The sequence below is a fragment of the Lupinus angustifolius genome, chromosome LG07 (genome assembly GCF_001865875.1).
Source record: "Lupinus angustifolius cultivar Tanjil chromosome LG07, LupAngTanjil_v1.0, whole genome shotgun sequence".
NCBI lineage: Eukaryota > Viridiplantae > Streptophyta > Magnoliopsida > Fabales > Fabaceae > Lupinus > Lupinus angustifolius.
Window position 1 is genome coordinate 19,748,570 of NC_032015.1, and position 26,884 is coordinate 19,775,453.

General features: G+C 34.1%; 3 protein-coding genes across 6 annotated transcripts; 2 read left to right on the forward strand and 1 right to left on the reverse strand.

Moving 5' to 3' along the window:
• On the reverse strand, positions 772 to 7,312 carry LOC109352700 (vacuolar-sorting receptor 1-like). The gene is made up of 12 exons (XM_019594871.1): positions 6,669 to 7,312; positions 5,084 to 5,779; positions 4,527 to 4,615; positions 3,987 to 4,056; positions 3,812 to 3,895; positions 3,324 to 3,400; positions 3,109 to 3,190; positions 2,407 to 2,489; positions 2,224 to 2,290; positions 1,598 to 1,726; positions 1,149 to 1,255; positions 772 to 1,046 (listed from the first exon to the last, which is right to left on the reverse strand). Exons 1-12 carry the CDS (start codon positions 6,967 to 6,969, stop codon positions 948 to 950), a joined length of 1,884 nt encoding a protein of 627 aa, XP_019450416.1. The 5' UTR covers positions 6,970 to 7,312; the 3' UTR covers positions 772 to 947.
• On the forward strand, positions 8,380 to 11,216 carry LOC109352701. Its single transcript, XM_019594872.1, has 2 exons — positions 8,380 to 8,867; positions 9,166 to 11,216. Exon 2 carries the CDS (start codon positions 9,219 to 9,221, stop codon positions 10,866 to 10,868), a length of 1,650 nt encoding a protein of 549 aa, XP_019450417.1. The 5' UTR covers positions 8,380 to 8,867; positions 9,166 to 9,218; the 3' UTR covers positions 10,869 to 11,216.
• LOC109352702 lies at positions 13,032 to 17,748 on the forward strand. 4 transcript variants are annotated; one of them, XM_019594875.1, is made up of 6 exons: positions 13,032 to 13,203; positions 13,332 to 13,398; positions 13,481 to 13,725; positions 14,157 to 14,273; positions 17,063 to 17,120; positions 17,323 to 17,748. In XM_019594875.1, the coding sequence occupies exons 1-6, from the start codon at positions 13,117 to 13,119 to the stop codon at positions 17,700 to 17,702; spliced, it is 954 nt and encodes a 317-aa protein (XP_019450420.1). In that variant the 5' UTR covers positions 13,032 to 13,116; the 3' UTR covers positions 17,703 to 17,748. The 4 variants fall into 4 exon arrangements, with proteins under 4 accessions (XP_019450420.1, XP_019450422.1, XP_019450418.1 ...); XM_019594877.1 differs by having other exon boundaries at positions 13,033 to 13,203; positions 17,069 to 17,120; XM_019594873.1 differs by having other exon boundaries at positions 13,036 to 13,203; positions 17,308 to 17,748.

A 26,884-nucleotide genomic window follows, 5' to 3' on the forward strand; every position in this document is an offset into this window, starting at 1 on the left:
GCAGAGGGTATTGCACATATCCACTCTGCAAATGGAAGGAAACTTGTTCATGGCAATATAAAATCATCTAATGTCCTTCTCTCGGTAGACCTTCAAGGCTGCATTTAACTGAGGAAAAGGAAGATGAATAACTTTTCAGGGACAGCAAACTGCCCCAACAGAATAAATCCAATGGCAGCTTAGTCAAGATTTGAGGTCAACACCAGCAAGAGCTTACTTGCAAAGGAAAATTCAAGTTAGAATGTAGAAGAAGAGGTTGGTTATGTTGAATTAGAACTAGAATAGATGAATTAAGTGTATAGGAATGTTAATTACTTGTAATTCAAGGTTTGTTATTTTGACCATGCTGAGATCAGAATGTTCATTTAGCAACTAATATTCGTTGCTCAATGCCCTTAGCTTTATTACTCTTTCAAGTTAGAATGTATAACAAACTCTATCCTCTTAGAATTCATTGTTAGAATATATTGTGAGAACTTGTATAAGTCAGTTTTTACATTTAGTAATTTCAGACTAATTGAATTATTAAAATCTGAAGTTGTAATCAATATTGTAGGAGATGTTGTTAGTGGAGTGTAATATGTATGCACTATAAAGATTTATATACAGTTATTATATCATTCACCATTCATATTCATTTTGATTACTTTTTTGAAGAGTCAGTTATACATTTTTTTCTTGTTATTAAGCAAGAGTGTTGTATTGATGGATTATGTATGAGTTTAAAATAATGTGTAGATATAGTTCATTCTATTATTTAGGAGAAACCCCTATTCATGATGAATGCCTCATTGAAACTAATGCTTAATAACACAAGAAACAACCAGCACTGATAGTGAGAACAATAATAGCTTATTTCCGTGGTAATAAAGAACTAAACATGCGTGGAGAGTATGACAAGTTTGACATGAATTTTTGTCCTCTAATACCATAATCTTCTAGTTGTCCTAGATATCATGATTAACTTGATGATTGTAGTTTTCTGGTTGATTATCCAATGGCATGTATTGGGCCATAATTGTCCTTATCTCTGAGTCCATATATCTCTGCAAAAAATAGTTAAATAATAGTTATGGGACCAAAAAGTCAAAAACCACTTTGACAGAGATTCTCAACTATATCTCAAAATGGCAAGAAGCAATAATTACCTGGATTCTGTATTTGTAAAATGCATAAACACCAGCACCAGCACCAGCCAATATGAGGATAAACATCCAAATGAAACTCCCACTGGACACTGAAGCACTATATTTACCTGCATTTATAAGGATATCAAACAAAACAGTGAAAAATAAAGAACTTTTTTTTCAAAGATAATAATTATAAAGCCCAAAAATAAAAAATTAGACAGAACAAGATGGAACATGATTTTCTGTTCTGTTCTTTGGATGTTGAAAACCATGTGCTACTTTTTAGTTTTTTTATCATGTTATGTTCACTTTACAGATTACTTTTTGGTGGGACTAAATTGTCAAATGAGCATCATGAGTGACCAGTCCAAAGTTGTGTTTTCCTTAATTTAGATGAAATCAGCATCCAGAAAGCTTAGTTTCAAATTTGGCACAGTAAGAGATATTAAAATTAAATAAAGCCTCACCAATACATATGTCATTTTCTTGCATGTAGAACAAACCACTACTGCATTTGCACTCATAACTCCCCCAGGTGTTTTTGCATCTGCACTCTGGGCACTGGCATACCGATTTCTCTTTGCACTCATCAATATCTGCAACATAATCACAATAAGAAATAATAATAAAAATATTATCATATTTTTACTTTAGTTAATAGCATGGTCAATAACTACTCCAGGAATCAGGGTCAGATTTAAGCCTTTTGCACAGGTAAGTAACTCTATCTGATATATGTTTGTGTTTATCATTCACTGGATACTAAAAAATGGGGGAGAGCTTACTTGGGCTTAAGAGAACTACTTAGGAAAGTAAGCTATAACCATAAAAGCTTATGAAAACAAATTCATTTTAGGAGGTTTATATTATCACATAATCACTTAATTAAAACATATTTGGATAAGCTTATGAACGGAGCTTAAATGAAGTTTATAAGCTCTAATGTGAGAATTGCTTGTTGAATAAGTGCTTAATTAAGTTGTTTTCCAAACAGACTCTTAGTTTATTCCAAAAAAAACATGCTGAATAAGTGCTTGATTAAGCTGTTTATCCAAGTTCACCCTAGTTCAACCAAATTTAGGACAGTGAGTACCTTCACAGGAGTTGATTCCATCACCTCTGAACCCTGGTGGACAGGTACACCCTTTTGTATGGTCATCCTGCATTATCAATCAAGAACACAACGAAACAGATGATAGTTAATATATAGCATATCATTCTCACTTCTACCCCTCCAAAATGCACACAAAAAAGGATCCACATGATGACAACTTACAATACAAGCAGAGTAGGCCTTGCCACCTTGGGCTCCCTTCCAACAACCTCCATTGTTCATTTCACACCTCAAAGCTCCCGAAGCTGTTAAAAAATTCAAAATGCCCATTAAATTGAAGCATTAATGGAAAAAAAAGGTATTATTGAAATTAGCATAAACTGGCAAACATGCCGGACCGACACAAATAGGCCACATAAGTGGATCGCATAGACAGCAAAGCTCAAGCCTGAATAGACCCCAGGCTATTTTGGCATGACACGATAGGGCTCGAACTTGGCTGACACACAGGCCAACAAAAGCCCACCTGACCATGTTACAAAAATGACCCATACAGGCCACAAAAGCCCGACAAATGTCAGTTTTTGCCCGGAATAGACACCGGGCTTGTTTGGCCCAAACCAAGTTTGATTGAGCAGCCCATTTTGATAGTTAGATAAACTTTTCAGATTCGCAACACAAAAACATGGACAAGAAGAAAAACAATTAGGAAGCATAACAATAACATGGAATGAAATCAAAAGTGCCAACAAAATAGAGGAGGAAACATAAATTCAAATCACCAATTTGGTGCAACGATGATGAAGTGTCTTCTGTTTGGAAGTTAAATTGAAAGGCTGTCATGTGCACTTTGGAAGAAATGGTGTTTGAATTATGTAGAAAGAAGAATGGAATAATTTATCTAAATTCTGAAAACTAATTTACCTTCACAGTGAGTATATCCATCACCAACAAACTTCACATTTTGTACTATAGGACATTCACATACTCTTCCTCGGAAAGTGTCCTAAATTAGAGAGAAAGAAAAGCAAGCAAACCAATAATGGTTAAGACCAAACTAACCAGACCCCATAGGAAGTAAAAAGGTAATAACCTATTACACAATAATGTGTTTGACAAGGTTCAAGTTAACCTAATACCCTGCAAGCAGTAATGTTAGCAGATTTGTCCTGCCAACAACCACCATTGTTTTCCAAACACTCGTTTGTTTCCATGTCTGCAAAGAATAACCAGAAAAATCATTAGCTTCCGAAAACAATTCAATTTCAATGAGCCAATTGCCGGTACTCCTATGATTTCTTGTAAATCTAAATCCACACAATTCTTGTATAGATTCCATAGGTCAAGATTCAATTTTTTCCATGTCTGCAATGGTTCAGTTGATAGGATTGAGGAGCCTAAACACCAAGGATATCTACATCTAACGGACTACGTGAAAAACAACATAGTGGACTCGACATCACATCTTAACCAAAACCCTTACGACATTATACCTATGAGTCTTTCCACTTATATGATTTCAACTTGTCCATTTTTTTCATTGCAGGACTTATTAATCATATCTTTTTGACACTTAGAATTCCCAACAGCGCCTAACAGTTCTTTTATCAAAATTGAAAATAAGGACCTGTAGTTAAGCACATTGATGGTTCAGTGGTCTCTTGGAAACCTGCACAGATTGCTTTGAGAACTGCTGCTCTTGTCAACTTACCTATAAATAGCAGTTAGAAACCAAAATTATACAACAGACTTATAGAATACAGTTAATAGCCACCAAGATGTCTTGAAAAGATGCCTCGGACCTCTATACTGTCGTTCATTTATAACAAGAGTAGGCAGAATAGTAACATCGCCACGAGTGCCTTTGCCAATCTGAAACCAAAGTTAAAAGAAAATGATATATAATCATAAAACAACATGATGACCTGCTTGAAAGAACAAGCCCACAAGAAACTGTTAGAAAATCAGAAAAATATTTTATAATATCTTTTTGGAAAATAATATATCCTCCTATTAAATCCTTCTACCCACCAGAAAGTGACATATGTCGTAAAGTGATACTTTGTTTATTAATAATTGGTTTACGAATGACATATGTCACTTTCTTGTGGGTAGGAGGACTTGTAGGAGGATTTAGTATGAGGATGTATTATTACTCTGTCTTTTTTATATCTTAGAATATGTTTTATGACTAGGATTCTATTATTAGTATAAATAGGACTCTAATAAAATCAATTCCATGTTACCTTAATTCTCTATTCTTTCTTTCCCTTCTTCCCTTATCTAAAACCCTTCAGTTCAACAAAAACCATAAAAAAGGTTTGCATGTTAGAATAACCAACCTGTGCCTCCTGTTCAAACTTAAGAACAGGGTTTTCGACATCTGCATGAGGATCGCCGACACAATCTTTGATCTTCTTCAGATCAACACCTGTATAGTAAATTACAGTAAGTGGACAGAATATCTCTTCTTAGAATCATGTGATAAGGCCTTTTTCTCAAGACATACGAGATTACAAAAAATAAGTTTATGCAGGAAGATATAGAAAAGGGTATAGCAAGGCACATGAATCTTGTGTTGGATTTGAGAAAATGGCAGTGATATTTTGTTAGGAATAGTAGTTTCTAGCAAAGCATGTATAAATTTTGCTTTGTTCCTAGTCTACACCTGAAAGTGGTTTCTAACAAACAATGTATAAATTATTTTAATTCCACGTCTACACTGAAGCTACAGCATTTGAAAAAGTAGGGATGTCCCAGGGGTGCTAAATCATTAAAAAAAGAAAAGTAAACCTGAAACTAATAAATAACATGAATATATTGTGAAAATCAAACACCAAAGAAAAAATATAAGGCAGTTGCAAAGTGAATGTAAAGAAACATGAAGTGTCTAACCTACCAAGAGATTTAATAACTTGATCTGAGCATTCTTCTGTGTACTTATTATCTTTCATCGGACAACGGATCGAAAAATCAGTCACATAGTCCCACCATTGCCACGGTTTTCCACTCTCATTTGCCACTTTAAAGAAGCAAGCTTGGCGCAAGTTTTGAATAACAACATCTTTTCCATCATAGCCTTTATTGAAATCTTGCTCAGGATCTGGCGCGCAGTACCTCCCATGGTTTATGCACTGAGACTTGCACTGTTTGGTTAAGAGAAATGCTTCAGGGCAATACCATGTTATATAGTGAGGGGTAAACTGAGTGAACCCTTGTTTCTCAAGTAACTGAGCCGACCCTTTAAAACTCTTGAGAAAATTAATTTGAGTGTCACACTTCAGCCCGCACTCGTTGTTGCTATTCGTCCATAACTCATACTCAACTCTATCATCTGGATGAGGAAGAGCCTCTCTCCAATCAAGATTTATGTTAACCATCTCGCTGTTAGAGAGAGCTGTCTTGATGCTATCTCCCAAAGATTTGCTTATAAGGGCAGAAGGAATGGTAATCTTTTCGACATAATCATCATTTACAGCATTCCCACCTTCAGGAGTATCCATCGTGATCAATTGTTCTGCCTTGTTATCAGCTACAAGAATAGCTGCTGCTCCACCGTTCTGCGCGTTCCACGCCTTCAAAGTGAAGTAGCAATCTAACAATAAATGCCATGAGAAAAAAGAAATTACAGCTTTTCGCCAATTTTATGTGTGTATTTCTAGCAACAAACCAATGCATGGATATCATTAGTGTTGCATCATAAATCTAGAGATAAAATACGTACCAAAACCATAAAACTTGTCTTTTTATTTGTTATGTAGTACGATAGTGAGCTTATTATCTCTTCACCTATCACCACACCCCTCCAAAAAAATGATAGAAACTTTACATAAACACAAAGGACAACAGAAACTATGAACAATTGACCTCGATATATATTGAAAGACAACAACAACAACCAAGCCTTAGAGAATCCACAATGGTGGAACCAAACATTGTCCTTAAGTTGGTTCCAATGCTTATTTTATATTTGTTTACACTTCCCAACAACTCAAGCCAAAATTCACACGAATGGTACAACTTTGGTTCGTAGTCTCCAAACCATTCTTATTTGGTTCACAGTCCCCAAAATAAGAATGTTTTTCAACTTTTCCCATTTATGAAGTCACAGTAGGAAAGTTCTTATTTGGCTATGAAATATGAATTTAGCATGAAATAAGAATTTAGCACCATTGTGCCACTAGGTGGAGTCGGAGGAACCATTTAAAAAACCTCTTAATAACTTCCAATTAACTTTTCATATCATTTTGGAATACCTACTAAGTTCCTAGTGCCAACTAAGTTAGAATAATTATATATTCCAAATTTACTATAGAGTGTGATTCAATTAATTAAATAAGTAGCCACAACTCAACATGTCATGATGCCACAAATGGAATAAAAGAAAACAGAGGCAACTCCATTACACACTATTCAAAATTACAATAAAATCGTTTTACTTATTTTAAAAAATAAATCTATCCAAGATAATCACAAATTATTACCTCCACGATCAACAAGAAGGAAAGTAGGGAACCCTCCAGGCTTGGACTGAAAAGAAGTATCAACATCACTGAAGCTCTTGCAACCTTTCTGATTCACCTTTGGGTACACTACTGAACCAATCAATGTTCCTCCATACTTAGGAATCCCAAAATTCCCAATTGCACATTCATACACACCCTTCAATGATTTTGGAGAAGTCACTTTCAAATTGTTCTTCTCCACCATAAACCTTCCAAAACAACAATTACCCCACGAAAGCAAAATACAAACACTTAATAAAAAACTTAACTTTATACTCATCTTATAATCTTACTCAAAGGATAGAAAGACCCAGATCAAGAAAAACTGAGAAGAAAAAAACTAAAATTTGAAGTGCATTAAATGCAAGTCTTAGGAGAGAATCGGGAAGGTGACTCAGATCAGAAAAAGAGAAATACGGGTTTTTTTGAAGTGGGAGGTTAAGGCTTTTAGAGTCAGAATTCAGAAGAGAGTTTATGAGAAAAACATCGAAAAAAACAACCTTAAAAACGTGTTGTTTACGTTCAGAGGGTTAGTTGCAAGTGTCGCCGTATAAAAAAGACAACAACTAAAAACTGAAGAGAGAAAAGGATCTTAGATTAGATCAAATCTAAATCCATGATAACAGAAGATTAGTTGAGTTTTGTTCATAAAAAAGAGGCAACAAATAATATTGAGTTCCTAAAGAAAATGAATTTGTGCAACTGATTATTGTTAGTTCTTTTTGGTAAGTAATTATTGTTACTTAAATATGAGAAAGTCGTGCATTTTGTGGAATTAATTTTTGTTACTTAATTATGAGAAAGCTATACATGTGCAACTAATGTTTAAATCGTGAGTTGAATGATGAATTGAGGGTTACTAAGTTCGCTTTTTGTTTTTAATTATTATTTTAGCCATGGCCAAGATTTGTGGGTGATTTGATCCCAACTCAAAGTTAATCCTAAATGGCCCTCACTTTATACCAATATAGTATAATATATATTATATATATTCAAAGATGAAATGTAATTTACACAAGCACTCAAGGCTTTTAGTTGGATTGGGTTTGAATAAGTCTAGGGGTGGCAAAATTATCCATAATCCAAAATCCATCGAAATTCATTCAAATTAAATTAATTTGTTAGAACTAATTGATTTAAATGGATATAATCCAATGGATAGTATTGATAATGGATGGATTCAAATTCATCTATTATATCCAATAGATATTCATGGGTATATCCATTTGGATGGATACTCGATCCATCCAAAAAAATTAAATTAAAAATAATCTTTTTTCCAATTAGTATAAAAAAATTATCTTACATTTCTAAGAACAATCTCACACATATTATAAAAGTTATTGAAAATTGCAATTATGATTTTAAAAAGTGCATATCAAAAAAGTATAGGAAGAAAAGTAATTTTAATTAGTTTGGGTGTGATATTAACAAGATGGTTTGGGCGAGCAGCATGTAGTGGATTGGGTCGGTGTAATAATACTAATAATAATCTGGAGGCAATAAACCTAAAGAATATAATAGGAAGAAAAGAAAAAAAGAGACCAAATACAAATAATGAAATACAAAGGAACTTTGTTATATGGTAATTTAATTTAAATAAATAAATAAGGTGAAAGAAGAATAAGAATAAGAAGAAACGTGGAAGAGTTTGGGTCTCTTCTCTCTCTCTCTCTCTCTCTCTCTCTCTCTCTCTCTCTCAGGTGCCTTCTTTTTCTTCGATGATTCTATTAATTGAAATTACATCTTCATTATTGTTATATATTGTTAAACTACTGTCATTCATTTTTGCCTCCAAATCTTTGAACCCTAATTTATTCTTTTTTCTTCATATGAGTGAGTGTGGTCTTTCAAAAACACCATCCCGTGTTAAAATTTCATCCTTTATTCCATGAATATGATAATAGGTTTGTGATCTTACTAGATGCATTTTGAACTTTATTGCAATCACATTTCATACTTGATTCATCCTAAACCTTTTATTAACTTGGTTATCTAATGTGTTGTGTGAATTTAACATGTTTACATTCCGTGTTTGGATTAGCTTATTTTTTATTTGTATTAGAAACAAATTATAATCAAAAGTTCCTTGAGAGAGGTTTTGAAGATTAACCAATTACTTTGCCTTATATAATCTTTCCTAAGCATGCTAGGCATTTGAAAGAGCTTATAAAAAGCTTGTTTGGGCTTATGAGAACAACTTATCAAAATAAGCTTATCAAACTACTGCTCTTTTTAACTTATTTCAATATGCTTATTATGTAAATTGTTTTTTTAGCTTATTTTAAAAAAGGCTCATTGAATAAGTGCTTAGTTAAACTGTTTAACCAAATATATCTCTTAGATTGGTCTTGTTGCTTAGTGTTTTTATTGCAGCTTTCTATTGTGTAATGTGAACACTGGCTATTTTTGGCATTCTTAGAATTTAGTATTTTTTTCTTCTAACATCTTTGATTGCCTAATGTCTTCAATAATATGGATTTTATCTGGTTTCAGACATCTGCTAATTCAGATAATATCTCACTTGCAATGTCCGGGTCTACTTCACGGCTTCATGCAGATACTGTTTCTGTCCACTTTCCTCTGTGTTCTCTTTGCCAAAAGGCCTTATCACCTGATAATGAGATAACTGGTGATCTTCCAACCAATGGTGTATGTAGTGATTGTAAGTTTTTATTACTTGAAGACTTCGGGAATCATCAAAGAAGGCACAGAGGAAGATTCAGGCACAACAGTTCTGAATCAGTTGAGAATATTCTGTCACAACCGCTATCATATATGGTGAGACAAAACCAATCCACTTCGTCTGTGGAGGATAATCAAGTTGTGGATGGCGATGCCCCTGCTTGGTCTTTGCAGTATGGGAGTACCCATACTACCCCTAGTGGGTCTAGAAGCTGGAGACGAGTTCTCTCAGATACTGACAGTGATGGTTTTGATAATTGGGCCCCTCTTTATGACGAAAGTGAATCAAATGTAAGTTTTAGGCGGTATAGGATTCCTCATGCTGAGACTGATTCTTTCTCTTTCAGTGCTTATGGAGGTGACTCTGATATCTCGATGGATAGACATAGTTTTGTAGGTACAGATATGTTTAATTTACGAGATGAGGCTGATGAGTTGGATAGTGACACTGATATAGATCCAATGCATGCTGGCCTCAGCCAATGGAACATAGAAGACGATGAGGAAGAAGATGAGGAGGGGGATGAAGAAGAGGAAAGGGAATGGGAACTAGCTGAGGAAGAGGAAGCTGAGGCCACCACTCGCCTTCAAAACGTTTTCACCCGGAGTCCAAGTGAGAGCAGGCGTGGCATTAATTGGGAACAAAGGTTTAATTCAACTGTTGAGGGAATAATTAACCAGAGAATCAGGGATAGCTGGCGAGTAGCGTACAACAATGATCACAACAGCTTCACTAACTTGGATGACACTGATTTACTACCTCCTTATCAAAGGGCAAACTCTGGGGATTATCTTGATGCTAGAAACTTCGAGGAACTGCTAGAGCATCTTGCTGAGAATGACAACACAAGAAGAGGAGCACCTCCTGCAGCTTTGTCATTCGTGAGTAATCTGCCTCTCGTAGTCATCAGCAAGGAGGAACATGAGAAGCATGGTGAAGAACTAATTTGTGCTATTTGCAAGGATGTCTTGGCCCCTGGCACCAAAGTAAACCAGCTTCCATGTTCTCACCTGTATCATACCTGCTGCATTTTGCCGTGGTTGAGTGCGCGAAATTCGTGCCCTCTCTGTCGTTATGAGCTACCAACCGACGATAAGGATTACGAAGAGGGGAAGCAGAATAACATTAATAGTAGATACATGATCCATGATGTGATGGAGGATGATAGTTCCCCTGATGTTTTTGATGAAGCTGAAATGAATGAAGAGGACAGTGGGGTACAGCCGCGAGAACCTGTGAGTTCAGGTTCTAGCGTGAATTCTTCTGCAACAAGAGGTGATGGAAGATGGTTTTTTCTTGCTGCAGCTCCGATTGTTAGTCTTGTGGGCATTGTTCTTGTCTTTTGGTTAGGTAATAATCCTCAGAATCAGATTGAAGGGAGTAGAAATCTGAGTGGTCACAGCTTATCTGGGCAAAATCACCATGAGCTTCATGTTTATGCCTCGGCCGATCAAAGGGAGAGTAGAAGCAGAAGATGGTGGTGTCCATTCTAAAAGCACTTATTCTCCCATTGTTCATTAATATACCTTATGACGTACTTAGGTTGAATCTGAGTTGTTTCCTGAATATGGCAGAGTGCAAGAGCTTGCACAAAATCAGCAGCTTCCCAACATGTTATATACAGAACAACAAAACTTTTTACGTGGAATGGATTTTGTTGAGCATCTTACATTGCTGGGTCAGGAATGTTGCTTTTACCTTTACTAAGTAGGTCAGATGTTAATGAATGTATTCACTTTTCAGTTTACCAAATTATTACAGGGTAATATGTGAAGTTTTTATTTGTGTAGTTACAGGGTAATTTGTGAATCTCAATTTATGAATTAATCATCCTTTTATTTCTCTAAAAATCCCATACTTCAATGGAATCGGAATTCTTTGTTTTTTTTGGTAGTAGTAAGGGTATCCTCATATTTTGAATAAAGAACTCTAACCCTGAACTTGTTGGAATGTGAATCTGAATTCATTTACCTTTTTTTTTGGTTCATTTTTACCTTATTGTACTTCCATTTTAAGATAAAATTAGCAAGTTGGAAGCATTAAAATTTCTTATTCTAAATTATTTATATATTATATTGTCATCTAATATATCACTACTTATATCATAATATGCTTACTGTTTATATATTATTCGTACTCAATCGGTTCATTTTAATTTTAAAATACAAATTAAAATTATGGGTAGATACGAAATGTTTTAAAAATTAAAATAAAATGTCTTTAAGTTTTTTTATTCAACACTTACTTTTATTACACAAACAAATATTGAAAAATTATAATAAAATATAACAATTTGTGCATGTGGCCTACTAAAAACTAGCTATCATCTTAAATTATGTAGTGAATGATTAATTTCAACCTTAAATATTTTTGTACTATACCGTTTTTGGACATTGTAAATTGTTTAGAACATTTGTTTAGAACATTTTATTCTGAAAATAAAAACATGACCAACGAATTAATATTAAGATGGGTGAGTGGCCCAGACCCAGATGCAATAGAAACCCTATTCTGTTTGACACGATCGGACTTTCTTTCCCAAAGATCTAACTTCATTTCCACACCCTGTTCTGTTCTTCGTCTCTCTCTCTCTCTCTCTCTGTTCTTCGTCTCTCTCTCTCTCTCTCTCTACCTTATGACGTACTTAGGTTGAATCTGAGTTGTTTCCTGAATATGGCAGAGTGCAAGAGCTTGCACAAAATCAGCAGCTTCCCAACATGTTATATACAGAACAACAAAACTTTTTACGTGGAATGGATTTTGTTGAGCATCTTACATTGCTGGGTCAGGAATGTTGCTTTTACCTTTACTAAGTAGGTCAGATGTTAATGAATGTATTCACTTTTCAGTTTACCAAATTATTACAGGGTAATATGTGAAGTTTTTATTTGTGTAGTTACAGGGTAATTTGTGAATCTCAATTTATGAATTAATCATCCTTTTATTTCTCTAAAAATCCCATACTTCAATGGAATCGGAATTCTTTGTTTTTTTTGGTAGTAGTAAGGGTATCCTCATATTTTGAATAAAGAACTCTAACCCTGAACTTGTTGGAATGTGAATCTGAATTCATTTACCTTTTTTTTTGGTTCATTTTTACCTTATTGTACTTCCATTTTAAGATAAAATTAGCAAGTTGGAAGCATTAAAATTTCTTATTCTAAATTATTTATATATTATATTGTCATCTAATATATCACTACTTATATCATAATATGCTTACTGTTTATATATTATTCGTACTCAATCGGTTCATTTTAATTTTAAAATACAAATTAAAATTATGGGTAGATACGAAATGTTTTAAAAATTAAAATAAAATGTCTTTAAGTTTTTTTATTCAACACTTACTTTTATTACACAAACAAATATTGAAAAATTATAATAAAATATAACAATTTGTGCATGTGGCCTACTAAAAACTAGCTATCATCTTAAATTATGTAGTGAATGATTAATTTCAACCTTAAATATTTTTGTACTATACCGTTTTTGGACATTGTAAATTGTTTAGAACATTTGTTTAGAACATTTTATTCTGAAAATAAAAACATGACCAACGAATTAATATTAAGATGGGTGAGTGGCCCAGACCCAGATGCAATAGAAACCCTATTCTGTTTGACACGATCGGACTTTCTTTCCCAAAGATCTAACTTCATTTCCACACCCTGTTCTGTTCTTCGTCTCTCTCTCTCTCTCTCTCTGTTCTTCGTCTCTCTCTCTCTCTCGCACCCGTAGATGGATGACCTTCCCTTTAAAGTAGGGGATTTGGCTGAGTCTAAATCTTTTCAACGTGGTTTTCGTGGTGCATGGTTTCGGTGCAAGGTATATATATTATTATCATCTTTCCTTTCAATATTATATCCATTTGTAATGAAGTTTAAATTGCTACATTTTATGAATATCAAATTTCGTATATGCTATGCCCTTCACTTATTTCATATCACTTTCAGGTACGAGGAATTCGCACCAATAATGATATGATGCTCCAGTTGGAGTATTTTGACTACCCTGATCAAAGTAGGTTTTTACTCTAATTTAAAATTGAAATTGTGCCTCCAAAATTGAATGCTAATGAAATTGTTACTGTATTTGTTTGCAGAGCTAACTTGGTTCAAGCTGTATCAAAAACCTGGGACATCAAAGTTCCTCACTAAGGAATTGATGCTGAGACCTTCGTTTCCTACTATTTGTCATGAAACTCAGGAACTTGATGTCAATACTATAACAGAAGTCATAGTTATTGTTAATAACATGTGGAAGGTGGGGGATTTGGTAGATTGGTTTAAAGATGGTTGCTATTGGTCTGGAAGAGTCACTGAAATATTGGGTAATGGCAAAGTTCAGGTAATATTTACTTCTCCCTGTTGGTTAATGGTGTCGTCTACCTTGTCGCTTATCATCACAACTAATCAACATAAATACATAATGATATAAACATTTTCTATTTTCTAGTATATGAAAGCTGAAGCTTTACAAACTAAAATATATATGCAATGGAGAGGAAGAAGGGCAAAAAATTATAAAAAACCCAGGTAAAATAAAAAAAAAATATTTGAAAGAAAGATGTGAACCTTGGTTTTATACATTTTAATTATGAATTTCTTAATATTAGTTTTTGTAAAAGACCAATATTTAATTCGAGAAACTGAAGCTATTAGGTAAACTGGTGGAGGCTCATGAATGGTTTATGAAACAGTACTTGCTTGGAGATGCTTTAATGTTTTGTGAGTATCATACTTAACATATCTCATTGTTTGTTTAAATTGTCTATTTAGATCGATTTGCTACTTCCTCCACTGGGTGAAGGCTCATCTTATCGAGCTTCAAGCAAGGACCTGCGCCCGTCCTTGCACTGGTGCCCAGAAAAAGGTTGGACAGTGCCTATGCCTATGGTATGTTCTAATAATCCTATAATTTTACTTCTTTCATATTTTTAACTTATCTTTGAGATGCCTTTTTCTTTGTGGTTAAATTTTCTGATAAGCCAACTTTATCAGTAAATGACATGATGTTTTCTGCTTATAGGTGGAAAGATTTTGCAATATGTTGTTAATCCTTATTTTCCAATTTTAGTTTGGCTTCTTACATTTTGCAAATCTGATTTAAGTGCATACCCTGAGTTCTTGAAATAAAATTTTTTCTACTGGGAATATATTTTTAGGTATTTGTACTGATGTAGATATTGATTGCATTTTTTTCTGATTGCTGCTTGTCAATTCTTTTTATTTTATTAAAGTTTAGTGGAAGTCTGATGTTTCTGAAAATGAGAAAGTCTAGGTTTCTTGTGCAGAAGCTATAATAAGAGCATGAAGAATTAGTGATATGGTTTTCTGTAACCATCTATAGGATGCTGTTCTCTTTATAGATATCTCATTACTAACTTGCGGGGAATCCAGAGATGAGAAACGCCTACTGGTCAGACTTAATAAATCATTTTAGTCGGGGGGGATATGTTTTTATGTTAAGATGGTGAGCTGCAGCACAACTATATGGTTGCTACTTGGTGACGAAGAGGTCACAGGTTCAAATTCCAGAAACAGCCTCCCTGCTTGCAGGGGTAAAGCTGTGTGCATCTTCTACCCTCCCCTGACTTCAGTGCCTCGTGCACTTACCACCCTTTTTAATAAATTTTTATGTTAGTTTTGGGTACATGTGTATTCTGGTTGACTTGCTTTTTGTTCTTTTCTCTCCTTTTTGGATAGAAATCTAATTGCTTTATTGTTATTATATCCTTCCGAGTTACTTTTTTAAAACCTAACCATTGTCCCGCCTTAAAGAAACATCCATTAGTATTCGGATTTCTTGTTCTTTGGAGTCTTCGAGTGTGCCTGCTACCCCTGTCTTAGACACTGTCATCAACGATTTAGCATTAATTCTGTTTAGAACAGCACAATGCAACTTTCTTGGTCACTCACCTTCTCATTAAGGTTCCAGATGTTTGAATCCAGTTGGTATGATTGATAGTTTTGGCTAAAGATGTTGTATATCTGAGAAAATATCTCATGATATTTGCATCCAGCAACTCATTTCCTGTAGCTGTTTTGTGCGCAGTGTTCATCAAATCCACCTCTATCAACATCAAGATCTGTCTTCACCTTGCTCATTAGGCCACTGTGTTGCTTAGTCCCTTCGTATGGAGCCTTTTAGGCACTTGTCAAATTGTTGTTGCCCTTCTGTATTCTACTCGGTGGCTGTTTCATCATCTTTATGGGCACCTCATCATTTGTGTACCTTGTTTCTATATTTCTTGTATTCGTTCGCTACCTTAAGGTGGCAGTTTGGCACCACTACTTGTTTCTGCAGTGCTGTTTTCATACCTTTCTTTTCCCACCAATGGATCATAGTAGTAGTTCTCTCTGTTGTCAATCATTTGAGTGATGACTTCTTCTTCATAGATGTGAGCCATACTAGTGACTTTCTCTTTCGGTTGATGATCATTCCGATAATGCTTATATTCGTTATGTCTTATGTTAGCCCAACTCTTTGACGTAAATGCTTTGGTCACATCCTATGTAGCTTAGGTACTCCTCTTTCCTTATTGCACGTACCGGTATTGCCACGTATATGTGGTTACACAATTTTTTATTACAAAAAAACTAGGTACGGGGTTGGGCTTCACGCGGGGCACAGCATGGATGCATGCTTCGTTATGTCTTATTTTGGGCTAGTTTTTTCTTCTTTTTTCGGTTTTATACAATTAAGCTGACGATCTTATGCCGATGATCATCTAGCTTTGTTGATTAGTTATCTTTCTAACAATTCTCTAGCATCTCCAGCTGTGTTCTTCCCAACCATTGTTTACATGGTGCCCTATTCTTAATGTTTTGCTGTTTCTATTATATGCTTTGTTTGATTATAGTGAACTAAGGGAGAAAGAAAAGGGAAGGAGAGAAATAGAGGAGAAATAAGAGTTTCTGTTGGTAGGAGAGAATTAGGGAAGAAAGGATGAAATGTCACACCCATTGATTTTTTGTTTTCTTCTCTCATTTGGTAGAAAGGGGGAATGAAGTGCAATTGTTCCACTTTCCTATAACACTTTTACCTCCACCCACTTCGCTTTTGTTAACAAAGACTAATTTTCTTTCAGTTCACTTTTTGTTCATTTTTCCCCCATACATTCATATCAAACAAACTTAAAATTTACTTTGTGTCATCATTTCATTTCTGCCCAGATTCTCTATTTTCATATTTTCTATTTCCATTTTCATCCCTTAAACCTAGTATACACATGGAGTGTTAAAATATTTGAGAAAATATCTCAGTATTTTAAGTATCTTATCAAAATCTTAGATTTATTTGTTATTTATATTTTAGGATTGATATTTTACATCAAGTATAAGATAAAATAATTTATGCACCCACGGTGTAAGGGTTTTTACATTGTCAGCCTATCATCTACCATTTATGTGTTAATCATCATTCACTCTTAAATAAAAAGTAGTACACATGAATAATGTTCTTTGTTGTGTAAAAATGACGGTGCATAGATATTAAACTTACATATAAATAGGGCTGTTTGTTATGATGACCTCAATATGTTTCCCTTACCATCTAAGGTTTGCTGTGATGTTTTGTGAAAAGCATAGCATGTTTGAAATATGGTTCTTCTGAGTTTGTTTAATTATTTAAGAATATTTACATATCTCAGTTTTCATAATCATGGTTCATTTCATGGCCAAAGTTGCAGGAGGATGGAAACACATATCATTGTGCTCGGATAATTAATCCAGCAAATTCAGGTAAAACAGCATCAATATATATCTATATACATGTTTTTATTTGTTGTTTTTGAATGCAATATTTGTGGAGGTCAAGACTCTCAGCAAAACCTATTCTATTCATTTCCTTGGGGCTCAATCTGATGTGTTGTTTTTTTGAAGAATATTTTTAATGTTTTTGCTTGTTACATCTATCTAAATCTTGTAGGCATCCATGGTACAGATGGGACAGTGAATTCTTGTCAGAGTTCTGAGGGGCCATTGAATTTTCCTGACAGATCCATGAGGAAGAGAAAGCAATGCAACATTGGTAGAAATGGTATGGAGATTGACGAATGTGACAATAAAATTAGTAAAACTTGTAATTTGGAAATGACTAGTGTAAATGATGGATATAATGATGGGAATCGTTCTAAGATGAGGTGTAGCAAGAGCCTGTGTTTGAATTCCGTGTCTAACAGTACAATGGAAGCTGCAATTTTGGACTTGGAGGAACTTGTAAATAAGATTAAATGGTTAAGGGGTGTATTGGATTTTGAAGTGCCTTTGTTAGGTACTAAACAACCATCTTGGGAATTTTTACACCATGCGCCATGTAAATGACAGTTTTCATGAAAACAGAATGTGAGATACTCTTTAGTTATTTTAATCTGTGTCTCTTAGAAGCATTTGTTGCTTGTGTTGAAGTTGACCGCTAAAATTGGCAATTGGTGTTTAATAATTCATTTTTTGGGGTACAACTTCAATGAAAAATAGATGGACTTATGGCATGCTGTATTTTTTATTTGATTGTATAAGTTCACATGTTATGATTTTACAAGTCTCTGGTGGTAAAGAGAGACTAGTGTATTGTTACCAATGTTATGCAACCTGCTGACCGGGTGCAATGATGGTCAGGTTTCATGTCATAAACAAACTCCTTATTAGACTGTTTTGAGCTGTTCAGAAAATGGTTCAACCAGGTTAAACTGGTAATAAATGGAATAAGCTGGATTTTTGAACCAGATGTTTTGCATTAAAATCTGAAAAGGAAAACACGAATTTACATAAAAGGTAAAAGTATAGATGATGATTGATGAAACATAGTGAAGAAATGTGAGGAGTAACTTGAAAAGGAAAAAAATGTTATCTTATATTTTGTTTTGAAAGACGGTAAGGAGATATGAAAAAAATGTTAAACAAACCCATAGATTGCTTAAGTTTAATAGATATGACTTTAGGTATTGGGCTTATGATTTATTTGTTAATTAAGTAAGAAATAGTTTTTTAACATTTTAATTAATTAACATTCGTATTTGTTTAATATAATTTTTTTGTAGTTACTATGTCTTCTGGTACGACTGGTTAAATTGGTTAAATCAATGAAATATGAAATGAAACCTTTCCCGGCTTGATGTTCGGTTTGACTTTAATAACACTGATTGTTACCTTTACCCCTCTTTATCTTCCCCTTTGTATCACCAACACTGTTTTTTACCGTTGTTCATATTTCAAAAAAGCAATTGATTAGAGAACGTACTCACAAAGCAATAGTTTACAATGCTTAATACAAAACACTCACATTAGTTAACGATAGTTAGGATTCTTAATAGTCATTCATAACCGATAATTGATGTGTAACCATCTTTAATAAGTGAGCTAAGAATTCTTTATGTTGCATCACTTGGGGGCACACGCACCACTTAGTGGTATTGCGTTAATCCCCTATTGAATCATTTGTTCTTACCAGGTATGTTAACTAGCTCTATCAAATGTCTTGTCTCTTTTAGGTTTTGGAAGTTAATCATTCGGAACTAAATTAATGGTTTGTTTCAGCTCTAAAAAGGAGGATATTCTTAGTAACCCATAATCCTCCTGTTCGTTGTCTGGACTACTCCTATGCTATAGGTCTTAATTGTTATCGCACCCCTTTACGTTATAGTTAACATTTTCTATTCTCTTATATTTTTTTCATTAAACATTTTGTATAGGCCAATTAGCCACTGGATGTTGGGACAAAAGAATCAAATGTTGGGATTGTAGAAGTTCAAGTGGTCAATACCACACTTTTGTTGGCACATATCCACAACATGTGTGTTTACTCTTTTTCAGTTGTTGGCCATTGCCTTGTTGTAGGCTTGTAGCAACTGCTGGAATGCATGTTATTATTTATGATTTGAGGAACATGTTTGAACCTAAGGGAATCATCACTGAAACATCAAACCATATGTGTGAGTTGTTACCCTAATGGAAGTGGTACTCTTCAGACTTTTTCGATTTTGGTGAGCGAAAACGGTTCCCTGAATGGTGTTGTTACCAATATCATCCACGACCTAGTCGTGGTGCCTCTCTCGCGAATGTCACTTTCTGCCACCTCTTCCGTTACAAGAAGCAACAAGAACTCTTTGTTTCCTGTATTGTGGTTAGAAAGCTACACTTGTTGTGGTAAATGTTTTGCCACTCAGATGTATCCCTGAAAGAGCTGTCATTTGCAACATTAAACATCATGTTGTGGATTATGCTATTGTTATCAGCCACCACCCTGATAACTATACATCTAGGTATTTCTTTAATTTCAATTTTAAAATTTATTTTCGTATGTTTCTGGTTTGGAATAATTTAAGTTATACCACTTGTATTTTTTGAGTTTGACTAATTGGTTTGACTTTTTCCATTGATGTTTGATTAATTTCCAATCTTATAATTTCACTATTATGACATTTATAATTTTGTATTATATTGTATATTTTTATTATAATCTATTAATTATGGTAGTTAAAGTAAACAACTATCTATGTTTTGTAACAACATGGTGCATTCCCCACAGTTGTAACAGAACACTGGTTTCTTTAAACTGGTGACACTTTATACTTTGCTTTTCTTTTTTGTGGTTTCTTCATCCTACTGGTTTCTTAAATTAAACTCTTTCTGCTCTAGGGTTGCTGCTCACTGGACCCCAACTTCAGGAGATAAAACTAATGTCGTGAAGTTGGATTTTGGCACTCATATAGATTGTAAACCCATAAACTTTTTATTTCAATTATCCTAAATATGTGTTTATTTGAGTGTCACTCTATTCAACTTCTGGGTATAAATTTTCTGTGTAGGATACATACTTGACTGTGCTTTTACTGTGGCTTTCAACCCTGTATTTGATCAACTGCTGGAGCCTCTCAGTAAAGCAACCAATACTGATATTAAGGTACTTTCTAAAAATTTACTCATCTTGTGAAGATACATTGCCAATGCCACTTGTCCAATTAAAAATTTCAGAATGCTCCACCCCAATACTACATGTGTAAACAATGCTACTCATTCAACTGCATCGGGTGACATGTGTATCAAAATCTATGTTTGCTTGCAATAATCTAAGCCTTAGGCCCACTAGGTGGGAATAATATTTTCAATTATCTAAAACAAACAAAAATAATAATATTGTTCGTTAGGGTTTAGGGGGTTTAGGGGGGTTGTTTAGCGGTTTAGGGTTCAGGGTTTGTCGGCCCAACAGAGTGCTTTCGCCGTTGGTGTTCTTTCCGATCTCTACACATTTCACTGCTCCATCAAAAATTCCCTGTGCCCGTACCATACTCCAGCTTGGTAGTTTCCACCGCCTACCAGGGTTGAGCCTTAGGATTTGACGGCGAACTTAAAAAGCCACCTATAGACGCTTTACGCCCAATCATTCTGGATAACGCTTGCATCCTCTGTCTTACCGCGGCTGCTGACACAGAGTTAGACGATGTTTATGTTTTCGTCTTCCTTCAAGTATCATTACTGATTAGCCTGACTACGTGATCTCCTCTCTCTTAGCTAAAGATGGGGTGATCGAGATAGTAGTTTTCCTTTTTCCTAGATGGGACTATACTAGAGAATAGATAGCCCAATTCCACTACATCCGCTCTAGAATGAAGGAAAAGGATGTTCGAAGTTCCTAAATGACTGGGCTACTTAGGCAGACACCGCTCACTACCTTTCGACTCAAGCTTTTTGAAGGTGCTAAATGCATTGTTGCAGTCGATGCTCTTTAGTTCTAAGATCCTAACTTTGAAAAGATGGTACTGAGCAAAGAGGAATATCTAATAACTAATTAGGTAAGCTCTTTCTTTCTTTTGCTTTATGACATATATCAGCTTCCCTCTTTTTGACCGTGGGTGAGAAAGTTAATTGTGAGTTGGCTTCTTATGGTAGAACCAACCTGGCCTACTAGACTTGTAAACCGATAGTTCCTTTTTACTGTTAACGCTAATGTCTCACTTCCTATGGTATCATTCAGTGCCTGGTAATAGTTCCTCTCCTGTAGTATCAGGAGATAGGAAGGTTTCGACAAAAGTATGAAATTCCAAGAATAAGATCGGTTCTATTACGGACAAGTCGTATTGATGACCAAGAAAACTCTAGAGAAGAAGCAAGCTTCAAGACCAAGAATTAAAAAGAGAGGGAGGATAGCAGCAAATTAGAAGGAAAGTAACTTTTAAATGATACCATAATCCAAAGATAAATAGGAATGAAAAGCCCTAGGTACGACTTTGTGCACATCTAGTGCAGTGGCTTGGAAGCAAACCACCTTTAACATCTTCCTAACATATCCAAAATTTACTGATCAAAGGCAGTAGGGGCGGACTGCTAAGTGGGAATACTATATTTTTCTACTAAGTTGGATGCGAAAGCTAATTCCCGCTTTCACCGGGTGAAAGGTTTCGCTACCTTGGCACGACATGAGAGATGTCTTGGAGGATAGAGAGAGGCTTTTTTCCTAGGCCTAGGGGGTAGTTATTGAAATCTCGAACCAAGATCTCGAGCACAGATCTGCTTACCTGGTCATTGTTGTCAACTCGTGCCATAAGGTGTTGGGTTAAGTCCCGCAACGAGTGCAACCCTCGTGTTTATTTGCCAATGTTGAGTTTGGAACTCTAAGAAGACTGCTAGTGATAGGCCGCGGGAAGGTCCAGTTGGAGTCAATTTCCATCCTTTGATGATCCATTCTACCCTTCCGTATAGCCAGAAAGGTATGAAATCTTATAGATGACTTTCCTTAGTTCTTCCACCCCCTCCTTTTTCACCCATCCCTTCACTCCCCAGGGATTTCGTACAACTATACAATCACGGATCATAAATATGGGCTTTTGAGAGGATTCTTTTATCAACCAAAACCTGCAATAGAGTCCTTAATTTCTACCACTAACATGTGGGGAGATTTTCTGTTCCCAATGATATAAGAAGGATGCAAGCTTGGACAAGATCTTCTTCGTTCGAACTTGGACAGGAGATGCAACACACTTAGCATCTATTGCCACAACCTTCAATCAAATAAAAGAAAAAAAATATTAATAGGGACCTTACTGCCGTTCCCAACTTAAGCATCTACACCTCATAACAAAGTGAATATAGGTTAATAGATAATTGAGCATGCCATTATGTTGTTAGGATCTCATATAAACCTTTATGACCATGGCCTGTAAATGGACCTTTATGGGATTCTAAAATATCTTTTATACCATGACCAATACCCCAGTTGGTCCTATACATGTAATCAAACAAATATAATCCGATTGTGAATAAATCTCGATCAATTTATTCACATTCAATTCAAGGATTTTAATTTCGAGTTCAACCAAGTCATTTTTTTAGATATCAATATCAATTGGCAGAAATCTTTCAAAAGTCTTTAGGTTTTAGGGGGGTTACAACATAACATCAAAACTTTAATGAATGTTATGACTAAAGCTAAGATATTAAAAAAATAGGAAAACAATATCAAGACATAATAGGTCGCACTTTTTAATGAAGGTTATTACCAAATGTACGATATATAAAAAAAATAGTGAACTGATTAAACAACTCACACAGATAAAGATGAATATCATGAACCAAGAAAAGTAAAAAATATTACAGCATAACAGAGGCAAGACATTACCTAATATGGTTCCAACAAACCATTAATTTAGTTCCAAATGATTAAGTTCCAAAACCTAAAAGAGGCAAGACATTTGATACAGCTAGTTAACATACCTAGTCAGAGCAATTGATTCAATAGGGGATTAACGCAGTACCACTAAGTGGTGCATGTGCCCCCAAGTGATGCAACATAAAGAATGCTTAGCTCACTTATAAAAGATGGTTACACATCAATTATCTGTTATGAATGACTATTAAGATCCCTAACTATCATTAACTCATTGAGTGTTTTGTATTAAGCATTGTAAACTATTGCTTTGTCAGTATGTTCTCTAATCAATTGGTTTTTTGCTGATAAAAAAATTAGATAGATGCATGATTGCCATTAAGGTTATGGTAGTGTGACTCCATATGACCAATTGTAATAATGCGAATACGATCATTCTTCCTTGTTTATATTTGACATTAATATATTTCATAATTGTTGAATGGAGTTCAGAATGAAACTAACATTTACACTCAACAAATGCTAGATTCCTTCTTGGATATAGAGTTGCTCCTCGCTTCTAAGGGTCTACTCACACTTATACAAATGAAGATGAATATTATGAACCAGGAAAAGTAAAAATAAAATTACAGCATAAGAATGATAGTTCAATGAAGGAAAAATAGTTAGTGACATAAGACAAAAAATAGGAAAACAATATCAACTTATAATAGGTTACACTTCAATGAAGGTTATTACCAAAGGTAAGATATATAAAAAAACAGTGAAAGCATTAAACAATAAATAGAAAGGAAGATGAATATCATGAACCAGAAAAAGTAAAAAAAAAATTACAGCATAACAGCAACACTTCAATGAAGGATATATATGACCAGTTAAGATTAAAAAACAAAGAACCTAAGTAAATATATAAAAACAATAAGAAGACAAAGGGCAAACAAAATTGGAAGAAGATCACCCTATAATCCATGGTAAAATTAAACACATTACTTTCCTTCAAAATCAAAGAGCCTCACCAAATATAAAGCAAAATTAAAAAGACAAACATGAAGAAGAACACAACGCATATAATAAAGAAAAAATTTAAATGAGAGGGGGAAAATGACATTGCAAACGCATAAATAGAAAATGAAGCAAAACAAAATGAAAGAAATGAAGAAAGGAAAAATGATATGTTATAGGTATGCGTTATACACATCACATCATGACAAGCAAGAAAAGTTCCTCATTTTTTTAGAGAAACGAAGCAAAAATGAATGTGAAAATAAATTAGAGAAACGAAGAGGCATGTAACGAAACAGTGAGTGGAACAATTGCCAGAAAAATGTAGAAAGTCATTTTGTAGATCATTCCTTCATCCAGATATCAAGTAAAATTCGAAAGTGGTTTATTTGTGATTTATAAATGTTATGGAAGGTGAGCCATGATTTAATTATTTTGGGAAGTTAAAACATCAGCTATAATTTTGATGGTCATGATTTACGTTGGTCATTAATTCAATTTAATGACATCGGTAATTAAAATTGTTTTTGAGAAGTTAAAGCATCACCTATGATATTTTTGGCCATGATTTACATTGGTCATTATTTCAATTAAATGGCATCAGTAATAAAAATAAGGATATACAATAATTAGATATATAAAAACAAATGGTAAAGAGGCTCGTCATGTTATCATATGTGTGGGGATGTATAGGAAGGGGTAGAGAGATTTTGGAGGGAAAAACTTTATTGAGGTAATGAAACATGTCATAGGTGATGTGGCAAAGATATTTCTTTGTTATATAGTAAATAGATTAGTATAGGTTTTTTTATATAGATTTATTAAGACTATCTTCTCACCTTTTTGGGTAAGCAATTAATTCATTTCGGAGTTCGTGGATGCCCCTCCCAACAAGTATCACTCTCAAAAATCAAACACTCAACCTTGGGATCCAGTGAGACCTTACACCACTATACTAACGCCTTGTTGCTATAGGTTTGGTACCAACAATCTTATCTTATCTTTTTATTATATAATTGAAATAAATTTATTAAATTCAAGTCATTAATACATATGAGAATTTAATATGAATCATTCATACCTATAATAGTTTCTCCACTTTAGTTTTCTTTTCTATTCGTCCTTAACTGGTTTCTGCTTGAGCCACAACCTAAAAAACCATGTAAGGTATTAAAGGATATTTACATTAATAGAGAATCATATTATCTATGATTTAGTTAGTCTCACTTTATTTGAGTTTATCTATAATTTATATTTATCTATTAATTATTATTTGAGTTTATCATCTTATCGTTTATAACAACTTTTGTTTATATAATAAATTGTTTGGGACTAACTCAAATTGAGTTTAACGAATCTTTACCATCATATAATTTAGTGGTGATATCTTTTCATATCGAGGGTCATTCTGATGGTGAATATATCACTGAATGTTTTTGCACTGATGATCATTCTAGTGATACCTTTTTTCGTTTCTCCTATTGATGAATTATCATAGTGGTGATTTATTTTCTCATCGACGATCATTCCGATGGTTATTATACTATTATTTCTCTTCTTACTGACGATCATTTTAATAATGCCTCTTTTGTTTGAGTGATGAACTATATTAATAATAATTTCTTTCCAAATAGGTTGTCATTCTCATGTTAATTATATGTAAAGATTTTTTTGTTCACAATATCGTTCAACAATTTTTGTGTGGAGCCCATATATTCATTTGGTTATTTTTATTTTAAAGGAATTATATGTAACAAACTTAAAGTTTACTAAGTTTTAGCTTGAAGGGACTTGTTAAAGGATATTTAAATTGATAAAAAATTATCTTATCTATAATTTAGTATGTCTCACTTTATTTGAGTTTATCTAAAGCCACCTTCCTATTATTCAACACAAAATGATACCAACTATTTTTTTATTTGTTCCAAATCTTCAATGATGCATGAATCTTCACTTGCAAATTTCTTTGAATCAAATTGAATTGTTTTCCATTTATTCATATTTAATTTATGATGATTGAAATCAAATTTTGCTCATAAATATCACATTAATACTCACATATCGTTACACAATTATTATCAAAATTATTTTAAATATTAACTTAAATATAATCAATCAAATTATTATCAATATTACTACAAAACGACAAATGTGTTAGGTATTGGTGGTCTAGACACACCTTGAAGTGGCGGGGGTTAGAATCAAATTGAATAGGTGTAGCGGTTATCAATTACCACTTTTCGCACCAAAACCCAGTTCTGGAAAACATCCCAGGTAATCGATTAACTAGTGGGCTTAATCGATTAAAACGTTTCAGAAACTGAATTGGCAGATTGGCTTCTTGCACAGTTATTTACCAACAAACAAGCAGAGATACAACATATATTTTTATGCACAATTAACACGGATATGGCAAAGTAGTAGTATACAAAATATCAGCTTAATAGACGAATTAAATCAGCTTGAATTATAAAAGAGATTGAGAAAGAACAACTTGCACAAATGGATTTTTATCTTGGTTCGTTTGCGGGTCCACTTGAAAACTACATCCAGGCCTCCCCTTCTGATCTTGGGAGATTTCTCTTCACTATATTGAAACATTTGTATTGTTACATACACCAATTCAATTACAAGACTCTAGACACTTTTTTCTTGAATTTCAAGAACCTCTAACCTTGGTTTGACTTTCCCTATCGCACAACAAAACCTTTCTCGCGATTCAGCCCCAGCCAAGATTCTCGCTCTAAATTCAAGACCTCCAAGCCTTGGTGAATATTCACTTATCAAGGGTGGTAAGAAACCAAGAGACAAAACCCAATGCACAAAACAGTATACAAAAACAGAGTTTTACTGACCACTAATATGGTCAAATTACAACAATGAAAACTCAAAGATTAACCCA